Below are 12,905 nucleotides of genomic sequence, written 5' to 3' on the forward strand. Positions count from 1 at the left end.
ATACCATTTTCCGTTGCTATATAGTGACGGAAACTAATATCCGTCGCTATATTGTAAAAAAAATAAATCTCCGTTATAAAACATAGCGATGGATACTTTTTTCCGTCGCTAATCCGTAGCAATTAAAATTATTTAATCAACCCGCGAAAAATTCGTCGCTAATCCGTCGCTAATTTGTCTCAATTTTTTGCGCGGTAGTTTACCGCTAAAATTAGCTACGTACTTAACGACAAAAAATTATGTTGCAAAATTCCGTCGCAAATCCGTCGTTAATCTGTCGCTAAATGTCAATTTTTTGTAAAAAAGTAAATCTGTCACTAAATTGTCGCTATTTCGTCGTTAAAATAGCTACGGAATGAATCTGTCGCTAAATCCGTCGTTATTTCTGCGTTTTTTTGTAGTTTTGTATTTAAACGATCCCAATTATGTATATTAATTGCGTTTTATGAGTCATAATCTGTAGCATTAACTAGAGGATTTAATGTGTAACGGCCTAGAAGCCTAGTATAAGTAGTTATACGAACCATTTGAGGAGGCAGATTCAGAAACACGACTAATACTAAAAGATTAGATAGTTTTTAGAGATTGAGCTTCCTATTTTCTTATTATTTTCCGGTTGTGTTGGCCCGCCGACCGATCACCCTACGATCGGAAAACCATCATCGTGGATTGCAATTAACATGACCCCTATAGTCAGTGGACCAAAATGGCAATTTACTCTTATTTGTACTATAAAGTAGTTGTTTGCAGTATATAATACTCTAAACTATATTGCACGGACTTGTTCTCATTGAAATCAGGAATATTTAATCTTAATTTAAGACATGGAGGAAGGATAATTCAAACTTTACCAGCTAAATACATTGGTGGGACGACTGTTAGTTTATTTTAAACTATGGTATAAGAGAGTCGGGGTTGATTTTTTAAAAGAGAAGTTAAGTGATATTGGGTATACCATAGATGAGCCTTTGAGGTACTTCACTGTCACTAAAAATGGGTTACAAGAATTGATGCAAGACTTTGAAGTTTGGGATTTACTTAACCAATCTCTTATTCCAAAAGTCATAAAAATTTGGACTGTAAAAGGAGGGGTTGGTGATAATGGTAGTAATAGAGAAGGGTGTGATGGCAGTGGAGAAGAGTGTGAAGGTAGTTGGGAGGAATCTGATGGCAATGAAGATGAATTCATTTAAGATGACTTAGGTAATGATGATGAAGATTTTGTTAACATAGATGTGAATGCAAAGTATGGAGGATTAGGTGATGTAGAGGTCCACCACAAAAAAACAAGCTAACAGTACTGCAATTGTATGTGATGAAATAAACTACTCTGATGAGGGAAACTTGGTAAGTAGTGATTGTGAGGTAGAAGGATGAAATGGCCAAAGTTTTTGAAAGGGGTAGAATGTAAATGTCCTAAATTTTCATTAGGATTGACCTTTAAAGATAAAGGAGAGTTTAGAGAAGCTGTTATAAATTATGCAATCAAAGAAGGGAATGAAATGAAATATGAAAAAATAACAAAGTGAGATGTGTGGTGGAGTGCAAGCATGAAAATGTCAATGACAAGTTACTCTTAGAGTCTTAGGTATGTTACAGATGAAAAATGTTGGAGGATAACTGTTTTAAAGGATAAGCATGATGGTTGTGTTAGGACAAAAAAGAATTCAACGGTGAATTCCACCATTGTTGCAAAAAGATGGAAACAAGAAATTAAAGGGCATTTGAATTGAAAAATAAATCGATTTTTTACAAAAAAGTGTGCACTAATGATCATTATACACAAAGTAATAAGCAAACATGAAGGGATTTAACAAAGACTAAAGGTGATATTAATTGTGAGGTAGAAGACTATTTCAATAGGATTTGGAGTACTGCAAGAAAATACAAAGAACAAATCTCAATACTACTTGTGTTGTGAAGTTGAGCGACATTGCCACCAGTTTATAATGCTAAACTTGAAAGACCTAGAAAATTGAGGAAGGAATCTAGAGGTGAGACAAGTAAAGCTGGTGAGATAAGTAAAGATGGTGTTCACTTGACAAGGAAGCACATTCGTTTACATTGCACAAAATGCAAACAATTGGGTCATAATAACATAAAGTGTCCACAATATTCAACTGTTAGACCTGCAAATCAGGTTTGATACTTTCTTCCTTGGCTTATTAATTAACCTTTTACTATGAAATCAGGTCATGAAAACTATGCTTATTAATTAACCATTTACTCTGAACAACACAAAAGAATTACTCAGCCTGAGGTGGAGGCATCAAGTACTAATTCAGAGCGAGGGCATTGATGGAGGTAATTTTTTGTTGGCTTATTAATGCATTATTAATATAGTGAATGGACTGGTGAAGTAGTATTTTTTAATACAACTGACCCATTACATTGTAGTATCTAGTCATCTATACTTTCTCAACCTGTTGAAGCACAAAGAGTCAATATCGCCTCCACTGAGATTCGATCTCATGACCTCTCATATGAGAGCCACTACATGTCATCTGAGCACAAGGTGCTTGGCTACTTTGGTTTAGTTAATTGCATACTGGAAATGCTGAAAATGTTATATTGGAAATGCATACTAGATGGGGTGGTGATAATCATAACATACTGGAAATGGTAGTTCATTACAAAACAATCTTACAAATTAAAGGACTATTGTGTTTTCATTACACATAACTGCTACTATTAGCCAACATAAGAACTTTATTTTTCTAGGTGCATTGAGTGCTATAACTACAAACAACAAAATGCATATCAGAATCACTTCAGTCACTATCCTAGTACACTTCCACTGTCTACCATTGTTTCTTTGCCCATAAACCTCAGCACAAGCTTGTAGCCTCATTTTTAGCCTTGCTATTTCTTATTCATTTCGATTAATCCTTCTTAGTAATCCAGGAATAATTCTTCTTGACCTTACACACATCGGAGGATCATACCATCTAACAAAATCACAAAATTGAACAAAAAAATCAATTCGTCCAAAATGGTGTGAAAATAAACCCTAACAAAAAATTAAGACTCACATTTTCGAATCAACACTCCCAATACCTTATATCTGGATTATCATTCGTCCAAGATGTTTGTAACTTCAATCGTTGGCCACATTGACATTTTGGAATGGTAACCAACTCACCATAGATGTATTCTTGATTCCTTGAAGATGAAGAGCTTTCATTGGTATACCTTGTAGACATTTCAATAATGGAGGAACCTTGGGCTAAACGAGAAGAGAAAAGAAACCCAGTGGAGAAGCGGCATAAACCTAAGTGAGAAGAGGAAGAATAGAAGTTATGGAGTTTTGTGGCCTCCATTGCATGTAATGTATACATATACTCGACCAAAATCAGGAAGAAGAAACTTAGCAAAGGAAATAACCCGTTTAGCCATTCACTAACCTGTATCTAACTCTTCGTTAATAGAAGGACCAAATGACCAATGGTGGAACCATTCTAAAAGTCAAGAGTTTAATTCGTTCAAACTAAAAGACGATGACCAAATTTAGTAAATCACAATAATTAGAGGACTATTGCTGAAATTAAATTAAAACTAAATTAAAAAAAAATTTATTATAGTCGATGAATAAATTGCATATTAATTCCAAGAAAATTAATATTTACTCGGATTGTTTAGCACGACCGTAACCTGGCATTGCTAAATCAAAATCGATTACAGATATAACGAAGAGGAGGAGAGTAGAGCCGCAGGGTCCTATAGGTGCTGCAAAGTGCAGATAGCAGCGGGGAACCACCGGAAATTGAAGTCACTGCTTGAGATTCAAGCAACTTCGTATATCTGTGTTCAATTCTTGTTTCAATGGCGAATGAAAACGGTGTTTCTGCAATGGAAATTGAAGAGCAGAATCCAAATCACGCTGATCAGATCAACAAACCCAAGTTCTCTATCAATGGTTGTCTCTATTCTCCTCTTCCTCGTTGTATATAATATATGTTTGCGTGTTTGCACCGGATAGCTATTGTATAAAACTGTACCTGTTTGCATAAGATGCCCATTTTACTATATTGCATGAGGGAGCTGACTGTTTAATGCTCATTTCCTTTTGATATGCCTCCTTGACCCTTTTGAATTGCTAATTTGGGGCATCGATTCGGTGCTGTATAGTGTTGCAGTTGTTGAAATCCGCTCAAATGCAGCACGGGTTGCGTTTTGGTGACTACACTAGATACCGGTAAGATTGATTAATAATTTATGTGTCATATGCAATAATCTGTGAGCTTTGCTCTAATGTGTTTATAAAATGGTGTGGTCACTGATTGATTGAGTATGCAGGAGGTATTGCACTGCTCGATTGAGGCGATTGTACAAATCACTGAAGTTCACCCATGGACGTGGGAAATATACCAAACGTGCAATTACAGCAGCTGTAGTCACCGAAGTGAGGTGTGTATAATGCACTTTGATTCATTTTTTGCAGTAGCTCTTGGCTATACGGTGGGATTCTGTTCAAGTTTTAAGATGATGCCCTGGCTGTTTTATCATTATCCACAATTGTTACATTCGTGGTGATCCAGCTATTTGGAGCTCCATTTGCAATTCAACTTTTCCAGTTGCTATTTTCTCCTTTGAAGTTGTGTGGCAAGGCTACATGTAACACTAATAAGGTTTTGTTGGAATTGATATGAAAGGTAGAACTGTAGAAATAGGGGTTGTCGGTGGTACTGAGGTTGCTGAGTGTTATTGTTGGATGTTTTTAACCAGCAGAATTCCTAACTCTTTTTATGAAGCTTAGAGTAAGTTCTTTGGGTCAAATGTAGGTTTCTTCACTTGGTTCTTTATACTGCTGAGAGAGCGTGGAGTCATGCAATGGAAAAGAAAACTTTGCCTGATGGTCCAAATGCACGACAACGGAGCTACCTCATTGGCAGGTTGAGAAAAGCAGTTAAATGGGCTATCCTCTTCCAGGAATTGTGTGCCATCAAGGGAGACTCAAAGACATCTTTGGAAGCAGAAGTGAGCCCCCTTTCCTTTCATCTATCCAGTTATTGTACTGCTTTCAGAAGTTGGTTCATTCTAATTGATCTTAACCTACCATTTTTACACCCATAGATAATTGCGTTGTAGGATTTTAGCAACTTTTTCCTCTTAAAAGTAGGCATTAGAAGGTATTGAATGGTTAGGCTGCTTCATCTTTTATATCACAAAGTTTGTTATGTCGATTGCAACCTCTTATTTTTTTTAATACACAGAATCTTGTAGTAAGCCCTTAATACACACACAAGGAATTCCTTGAAACTTTGAGAAATCTTAATTTTCTCACTCATACTATTCCCTCTCAGGGAAATGTGCAGAATGACAAGGTAACTTAAAGAAATGGAACCCATTTTTGTTGGATTTGTATCAAGTTTCTTTACAATGCATCAGAGTTCAAATACTAAAAACTTTACATGGGTGTAGGATCTTTGCCCATTTATATTATTGTTATTTGTTGAGCCTTTGCCCACTGCAGTTCTTTAATGATTGCATTTGAACTGTTAGGTTCTAGCCTAACAATCTTAGATGTTGTCCCTAATTGTTAAATTTACAAAACTGGAGTCATAATAATTGAACCTTTCAGGAAGGATATAAGCAAAATAGCAAATAATATGGGGATCTGGAAAATCTTCTAATTCAAAGTATTGCTGTAACCTTAGGCCATTTTCCTATTCAATATGCATTCTTATAAACACGCTATTTTTTCTGTGAAATTTGTTTAATGATAACTGTTTCCTGTTGGTGGGTTTCACTCACATCCACTTTTATATGCTATCATTAGGTCTGGATCTGATTTCATACTCATTGATTAAATGCTTCAATTTTACAAAAAGATTTTCTTATCAAGCACTATTATTTTCTAACTGCAGGCGTATGCAGCATATATGAAAGGGAATCTCTTGTTTGAACAAGATAAAAACTGGGACGTTGCACTTAAATGCTTTCGAAGTGCCAGGTAGAATCTAACTTTAACTTGTGTGTGTGTGCGCTAAATGAGATGGCATTATGTCATTAAGTAAAATCTCAAGTTCAAGGACAACAACATGAACTACTTGCACCAAAAATAATTCTCTTTATTTTTTCCCTTATGCTTTGTCTCCTAGCTGACCTTAGAGTTTATTAGGGCTGTTTATGAGCAACTTGGGAAATATGGAGATTTAGAGAATCAAGTTTTATGCCGTGAATATGTGGAGCAACTAGAACCAAGTATACGCTATTGTTTACACAAGATTGGCGAGTCAAATCTGCAGACTTCTGAACTTGTACACATAGGTGAAATGGAAGGGCCTGCCCTCGACCTTTTCAAAGCAAAGTTAGAGGTTAGTCATTTATTTAAAGTATTAGCTACCGTGTGCTTGTTTGATTTAGTTATTGCTCCACTGTGATCTCCATCATAGTATGTGGTGGTTCTTGTGCAAGAATTGTATCCAGGGTAATTTTCATTTTCAATAATATGACTTGCATTTTCTTTGCTGGCAGGCTGCTATGGCTGAGGCTAGATCTCAGCAGGCTGCATCCATGACAGAATTCAATTGGCTTGGTCATAGGTTTCCAATTTCAAATGCAAAAACTAGAGTTTCTATATTAAAAGGTCAGCGGGCAATTTCTCTAAGGAGATACCATCTGGCTCCTTAGCACCTTGAGTTGTTGAGTTTCTTCAGATATACAAATTATGTTATTTTTCTTGATCTGATTTATGTGATACAGATTGTACTTGAGGACACATCTGGTTTTCTAGCAGAATGAGTTGTTAAGTCTTCAGATGTTTGAATTGGGTCTCTTGTCTTGATCTACTTTATAGATCGTGCTTTCAGTACTTCGTACTCAGTGTTTGAAGTGAAAATCTGTTCCTTCAATTGTTCTCTATTTTCTTGTGATTGCTCAATATGCGTAGCTTGCAAATGCCAAGTTGGAAAACTATTTCTAATCCATGTTAACAGTGATTATTTAAAATGAACATTAGGGGTATAGTCATGAAATGAAGTTTGCATGTGCATTATGCTTTGATGTGTCTTACAGAGTGCAAATTGAACATGTTTGCAAACATCATTGGGACAATTGTGCTCTACATAATTCACCTATGGCATGTTGAGGATCAGTGATGAAAATGTGTTTATGCTTAACTTTTACCTAATTCTGCTGCATCATATTATTCATCATGATTAAATTTGTGTTTACATGTGTACAATCAACTTGACCTGGTAGCATTATATTTATGTATTTATCTCTTTATTATGTTTGACATAAAACATTTCTTGTATGTGAAACTTTGATCAGCTCAGGAATTAGAGAGAGATATTCATGGTCCAGCAGGAGATTCTCTTCCAGCAGAGAAGAGACTTGTCGTCTTTGACAAGATTTTTGCAGCATATCATGAAGCCAGAAGCAGTATCCGCAGTGATTTGGTAAGAAAGATACAAGTTGTATTATACTGCATTACTGCTCCTCATCAAATTCCCTCCTAAGTCTCAAATAATTGATACTTCATAACCTTTATATGGTACCATTGATAATGCAGAATATTATGCTATTTTCTGCATAACTCTTGAAGCTGATACCAATTTTGTGATTCCTTTAGGTTACTGCAGCTAATTCTGAAAATGTGAAAGATGAGTTAAGTGGCCTTGATAAAGCTATTGGTGCCATTTTAGGGCAACGAACTATTGAACGGAACCAGTTATTGGTTAGCATAGCAAAGAGTAAGTTCAGTAAGGTCCGCGATGATAAAAATGAAAAAGTTACGAAGCCTGAAGAGCTTGTGCGGCTGTATGATCTCTTATTACAGGTAGGATAGAGTTTAATTGCAATTTTTATGTCAATATGAAATTTGAGAGATGATTTAGGCCATAGTAGTGATAATAATGCGAATATTTTGCAACAAATGTATTAACTGTGTTTCTTTTGGCAGAACACTTCTGACCTTTCTGATTTAGTTAGCTCTGGAAGAGATAGAAAACCAGAAGAAGTGGCATTTGCTGAGGAATGTGAATTAAAGAGTATGGTTTTCCGAGCCCAAAGGTCCGTATGACTCCAGTTATCTCCTTTGTTTTCCAGCCCATTTTCTCTCTTCTTCCTCCAATTTTGGTTGCCATATTTGACCTATCCAAGCAAAAGCTACACTAATCCACTATACCACTATAGGGGGAAAATCCAATCCTTAATTTAGAAATCATTTCTGATGACCTTCTATTGATTTTAGAATGTGAAGATCTTGAGAGTTTTTGCAGTCATGTCTTTCTTGATCATCTTATGCTTGCCAATCTCTTTTCTTTGTCTGAAATTTACAGAAAAAAAAAAGTATGGTAATTTAATTTTGGAGGCTTAAATTGATTCAGGACAACACCTAACACTATCATGACAGGTGCTTCTACTTAGCCAAATCATACAGTTCTTCTGGAAAGCGGACTGAAGCTTATGCCTTGTTCTCTCGAGCTCGTTCTTTAGCTGATGCCGCACTGAAGAAACTTCACAGTGTGGATATTTCTGATCAGGTATGTGCATTGTATACAGTTAAACTGATTTTAATGTTGCTTAAAGTTGATTTTCTTAGATATGTCATTGATGTAGCAGAAACCTAATGTTACTTGCTCATTGAAATTAATCAAATTATACATCAAAGACATCTTTTATCACCACACGTCTTCTGAAAATTGCATCTGTCTTTAGAGTGAAGGATACTGTTCTAATAAGTGGTGTTCTTGCTGTGGGGCTTCTTTTGAAATTCACTAATGATTTATTGTATATTTCCTCCCTTATACCACCAGGTCATAGTCAATGAACTGAAAGTGTTATCCAATGAGAGTAGATCCAACAGTTGTATAGAGCATGCAAGAGGAATTATGGAGGAGGAGAAGGTTCCCGAAAATCTCTCAAAAAAGATATCAGATATTTCATTAAGTGGAAATGATAAAAAGGTATTCTTGTAGCATTTTTCTCTATAGGTTTTATTGCTTTATATTTCACTTGGAAAGAATGAAAATTCACCATTCATGGATTGAATTGGAAGCACTCTGAATGTTTGTTAAACGAGTATACCTGCTAGTTGGATGTATATTATTCTTTTTGTTGCTTTTGGTTGTGCACTTTATGGTATAGTTTGATGAACTGATGTATTTTACTATCGATCCTAAACTGATTTTATGGCCGTTTCAGCTAGAGAAATTTCTCATGGAGAAATTGGATTCATACGAATCTGCTGTTGGTGATTCCAACACAAAAGTGGCACCTCGCATCGAAGTCTTCCCACCTCCCTTCCAAGCAGTACTGCGCAACCCGATTGTCTTGGATCTGGCGTATAATCTCATTGAGTTTCCAGCGCTTGACAGTAGGATGCGAAAAGATAAGAAGGGAGGCTTCATTAGCAGATTTTGGGGTTGAGTTTCCATTTATACTGTCTCTAATTTGGAATAATATCCAGGATTTCCCCCCTTTTTTAGAACTGCAGTTTGCCATATCATATTTCCAGCGGCTGAATTTTGGATTGATCGCTTGTGACACTTTTTTTCTAGGATCAGAAAATTTGAATTTTCTTAACTCATGACAAAAGGGAGAGCTTTTATGTTTGAAGGCTATATCATCTTTTATGTTTGGATCTTGGATCTGCAGTTGGCTCAAAACATCACAAGCTCGAGTTAGGCTCCTAGTCGGCTGGCCAACTAGGTAGTGCCCAAGTGAAAAAGCGTTTCTAGGCACGATTTTTATAACACTACTTTTAATAGTTGAAGAACCAATTATATAAAATTCTTATGAAATTTTAGAATTTGACATCATAACTCCCAGTCTATATAGGGATACGCTCAAGTGAGAACAATTGTCCAAGAGAGAAATTAGAACTACTCACAGCCGTTCACATATCCAGATTTAACGAATCAGATGTAATTTAAAAAAAAAAGTGATGAGGTGGTATTTTTGTAAATAATTTGAACTTTGGTGCAAGTAAAATATGTTACAAGTGCAAGTAATTGATGCAAGTTTGCAAATAAAAAGTGTAAGTAAAATACCTTGGTAACATTCGTGCACCTAATGATTAAGTCTTTCACATAGGTGCACATAATAATAATGCCTGGTGCAACTAATGATAACGTTAGGTGCACTTAATATTGATACTCAGTGTATATTTTACTTGCACTTAAGTGCACTATATGGAACTGTTACTTGCACTTTTAATACAATTTACTTGCATTTCGATGTTCAACTATTTACGAAAATGCCATCATGTTTTTTTTTTAAATCAATATTTCTGATCTGTTAGATTTGGACACGTGGACGGCTATGAGTTGTTTTTAGTTCTCTCTTGGGCTACCCGTTCTCACCTCAACGGACTTATATATATATATATATATATATTGAAAACATGTTTTATGTCAATCATTATTGCATGGACCATGGTCCACACAGCTGTGTGGACCAAAAATAAAAAGTACATTATTTTTGTACTGAAGAAACATTATTTCTGTACTGTAGGTACATTATTTTAGGATACATTATTTTGGTGCTGAAGGTACATTATTTGATATATACTATCAAATAATATACCTACAGTACAAAAATAATGTACATTCAGTTAAAAAATAATGTACTTTTTATTTTTGGTCCACGCTGTGTGGACCATGATCCATGCAATAATTTGCCGTTTTATGTCATGTATGTATTGTGTCATTCACTTAGAGCTGTCAATACGGATTAGCATCCATCCCGGACTTTGGAGAAACACACAACATCGACAGCAAGCAGCAAATCCAGCAAGTATGCAATTTTTTATAAAAATAAAATTCATGTGATTTCTTTTTAAAAAATCAAAGTGAACAAATACTCAAATCCAAAAACACAAAATATCAAATTAGATTGTTGTACTACAGTTATTGAAAAGTTAGATCAAGAAAATTATTGAAAGAGGCCCCAGAAATATGTCATCACCAATAGATAGCACAAATCTAGGTCTACGGGCTGGAAATGGAAAGAGGAGTTGGGTTATCCATGGAGGAAAAAAGAATGAGGGGCGGTGACGAACAGCGACTCAAAGATTTGAGGGTGTGACTCATGTGAAGAGGAGCAGTGACCGACGACTCCGGGAAAGGCGAGGCGAACAGCGATTGGCTACCGGCGACTACAGGAAGGCGAGGTGAACGAAGACCGGCGACTACGGGAAGGCGAGGCGAGCGACGAATGGCGACTGCGAGAAGACGAGGTGAGGTGAAGACTGAGAAAACGAGCGGAGAGTAAGCTAGGCCTTAGAGTCTGAGATTGAGAGGGAGACTCTAAGCTCTAAGAGCATCTTATCAGTTGGAGTTTTTTCTTCAGTTTTTTGTGCCCCAACATCCACCTCATCATCTACCATCTTACTCAATCATAATAATTCTTCCTCACACTAGTTTGAGTTTTTTCTCAGTTTTTTGTGGACCCACCATTTCCCCCCACTATATTTTAATTAATTAATTATTTAATAGCATTATAAAAATTATAATTACAAATGATATTTTTTATTATATTTAAATTAAACATGTCAAAATTAAAATATATTTACAATTATAAATTTTCAAAAAAATTAAAAAGAATTATATAAACAAGAAAAACTAAAAATAAAACTAAAACAATAATTATTTAAACAAGAAAAACTAAAAAAAAAAAATTCAAAAGAATTATATAAACTAAACAAAGAGTAACAAAAAAATTATAAAAAAAAATATGTAAAATGTTTGGCCGTTGCTCAGTCGGCCGTTGCTACTGCAACTGAGCAACGGCCAAAAAGATTAAGAAAAAAAAAATAAAACTAAACAGTCAGGCGGCCACTCTGACTCGCCCCAGTGGGCGCGTGAGAGACACTGTGCCGCAATCGCGCCTTTTGCGATGTTTTTTTTTTGTTTTTTTTCCTTCTCCTGCAATATATTTGATTTTGCAGGAGAAATATCTCCTCAAATTTTTATCTCCATATCAATTATGATCCCTTCCAATGAGTTTTTTCTCTGCCATGATCCCTCAAATATGCATAGATGGAGTTGCTCTAAGCAGTGAGAACTGAGAGGCAGATAGTGAGATTAGGGATTTAGGGTTTCCTAATCCTGCGGGGTGAGAAGCTGAGCAGAGAGGCAGAGAGCTAGAGAGCATTGAGAAGCGTGAGAGACTGAGAGTGGTGAGACTTTAGTGGCATTCCTTATATATATATATATATATATATATATATATATATATATATGGCAATTTGGGGATTTTAGGTTTTGCTCTTTGGTGGATATTTCATAGTCCAAGATGGGTCAAATGATGAATATGAAGTAATGTAATAAGTGTAGGATTGATGAAGTAATTGTGAACCATATCTCTGATTATGAAGTAATGCAATAAGTGTAGGTTTTGCTCTTTGGTTGATATTTCATAGTTGTTTTTGGTGCATATTGTCTTTATCTTAGTGAAATTGAGACTCGTTTGTGTGTTATATTGTCCTAAGGTTTAATTTGTCCACAACGAGCAGCAAAGGAAGGATTTTGGGAGTTGGAAGCAAAAGAATCTGCCTAAGGCTAGAAAGGAGTAGTGGAGCACAAAATGAAACGAAAATCAAAATTGAAAGGTACCTCATGGCCACCTACACGGTCGTGAGGGAGCCAATGACCTACTTAACGAGATCCCAGATCTGCGACCTGATCCTCACGGCCCCCTACACGGCCGTGAGGCAGGCCGGGAGGGTCTGTGCAGTTTCTATTTATGCTGCATTTTTCTGCATATTTGGGGGATTCCGAACCCTAGACTTGTTTGATCTTATTTTTCCTCTTCTCTTTAGATTTCCTTAGCTTAGTTTAGCCTAGTTTTACATACGTCACTTTGATTTAAGGCTTGGATTGCAGATTTGAGTTGGATTTACTTCTTCATTGTTAGTAAAGCTTTCTTTCCCTTTATTTACTTTCTTTTCAGATTTC

General features: G+C 35.9%; 1 protein-coding gene across 1 annotated transcript; it reads left to right on the plus strand.

The window, feature by feature from the left end:
- Positions 1–3,645: 3,645 nt before the first annotated feature.
- Positions 3,646–9,589, plus strand: LOC116026256 (signal recognition particle subunit SRP68-like). Its single transcript, XM_031267740.1, has 13 exons — positions 3,646–3,916; positions 4,129–4,195; positions 4,297–4,407; positions 4,782–4,977; positions 5,868–5,953; positions 6,122–6,317; positions 6,478–6,589; positions 7,276–7,403; positions 7,577–7,783; positions 7,907–8,016; positions 8,360–8,489; positions 8,763–8,912; positions 9,151–9,589. The coding sequence occupies exons 1-13, from the start codon at positions 3,823–3,825 to the stop codon at positions 9,373–9,375; spliced, it is 1,812 nt and encodes a 603-aa protein (XP_031123600.1). The 5' UTR covers positions 3,646–3,822; the 3' UTR covers positions 9,376–9,589.
- The last annotated feature ends 3,316 nt before the right edge of the window (positions 9,590–12,905 follow it).

This window comes from Ipomoea triloba, chromosome 7 (genome assembly GCF_003576645.1).
Source record: "Ipomoea triloba cultivar NCNSP0323 chromosome 7, ASM357664v1".
Classification (NCBI taxonomy): domain Eukaryota; kingdom Viridiplantae; phylum Streptophyta; class Magnoliopsida; order Solanales; family Convolvulaceae; genus Ipomoea; species Ipomoea triloba.

What these genes read in the sequence shown, in the direction of transcription:
- LOC116026256 (XM_031267740.1), top strand. Translation starts at nt 3,823, where the DNA reads ATGGCGAATGAAAACGGTGTTTCTGCAATGGAAATTGAAGAGCAGAAT. An exon ending in GGTGACTACACTAGATACCG is followed by an intron (nt 4,196 to 4,296) that starts GTAAGATTGATT and finishes TTGAGTATGCAG; the next exon opens with GAGGTATTGCACTGCTCGAT. An exon ending in AGACATCTTTGGAAGCAGAA is followed by an intron (nt 4,978 to 5,867) that starts GTGAGCCCCCTT and finishes TTCTAACTGCAG; the next exon opens with GCGTATGCAGCATATATGAA.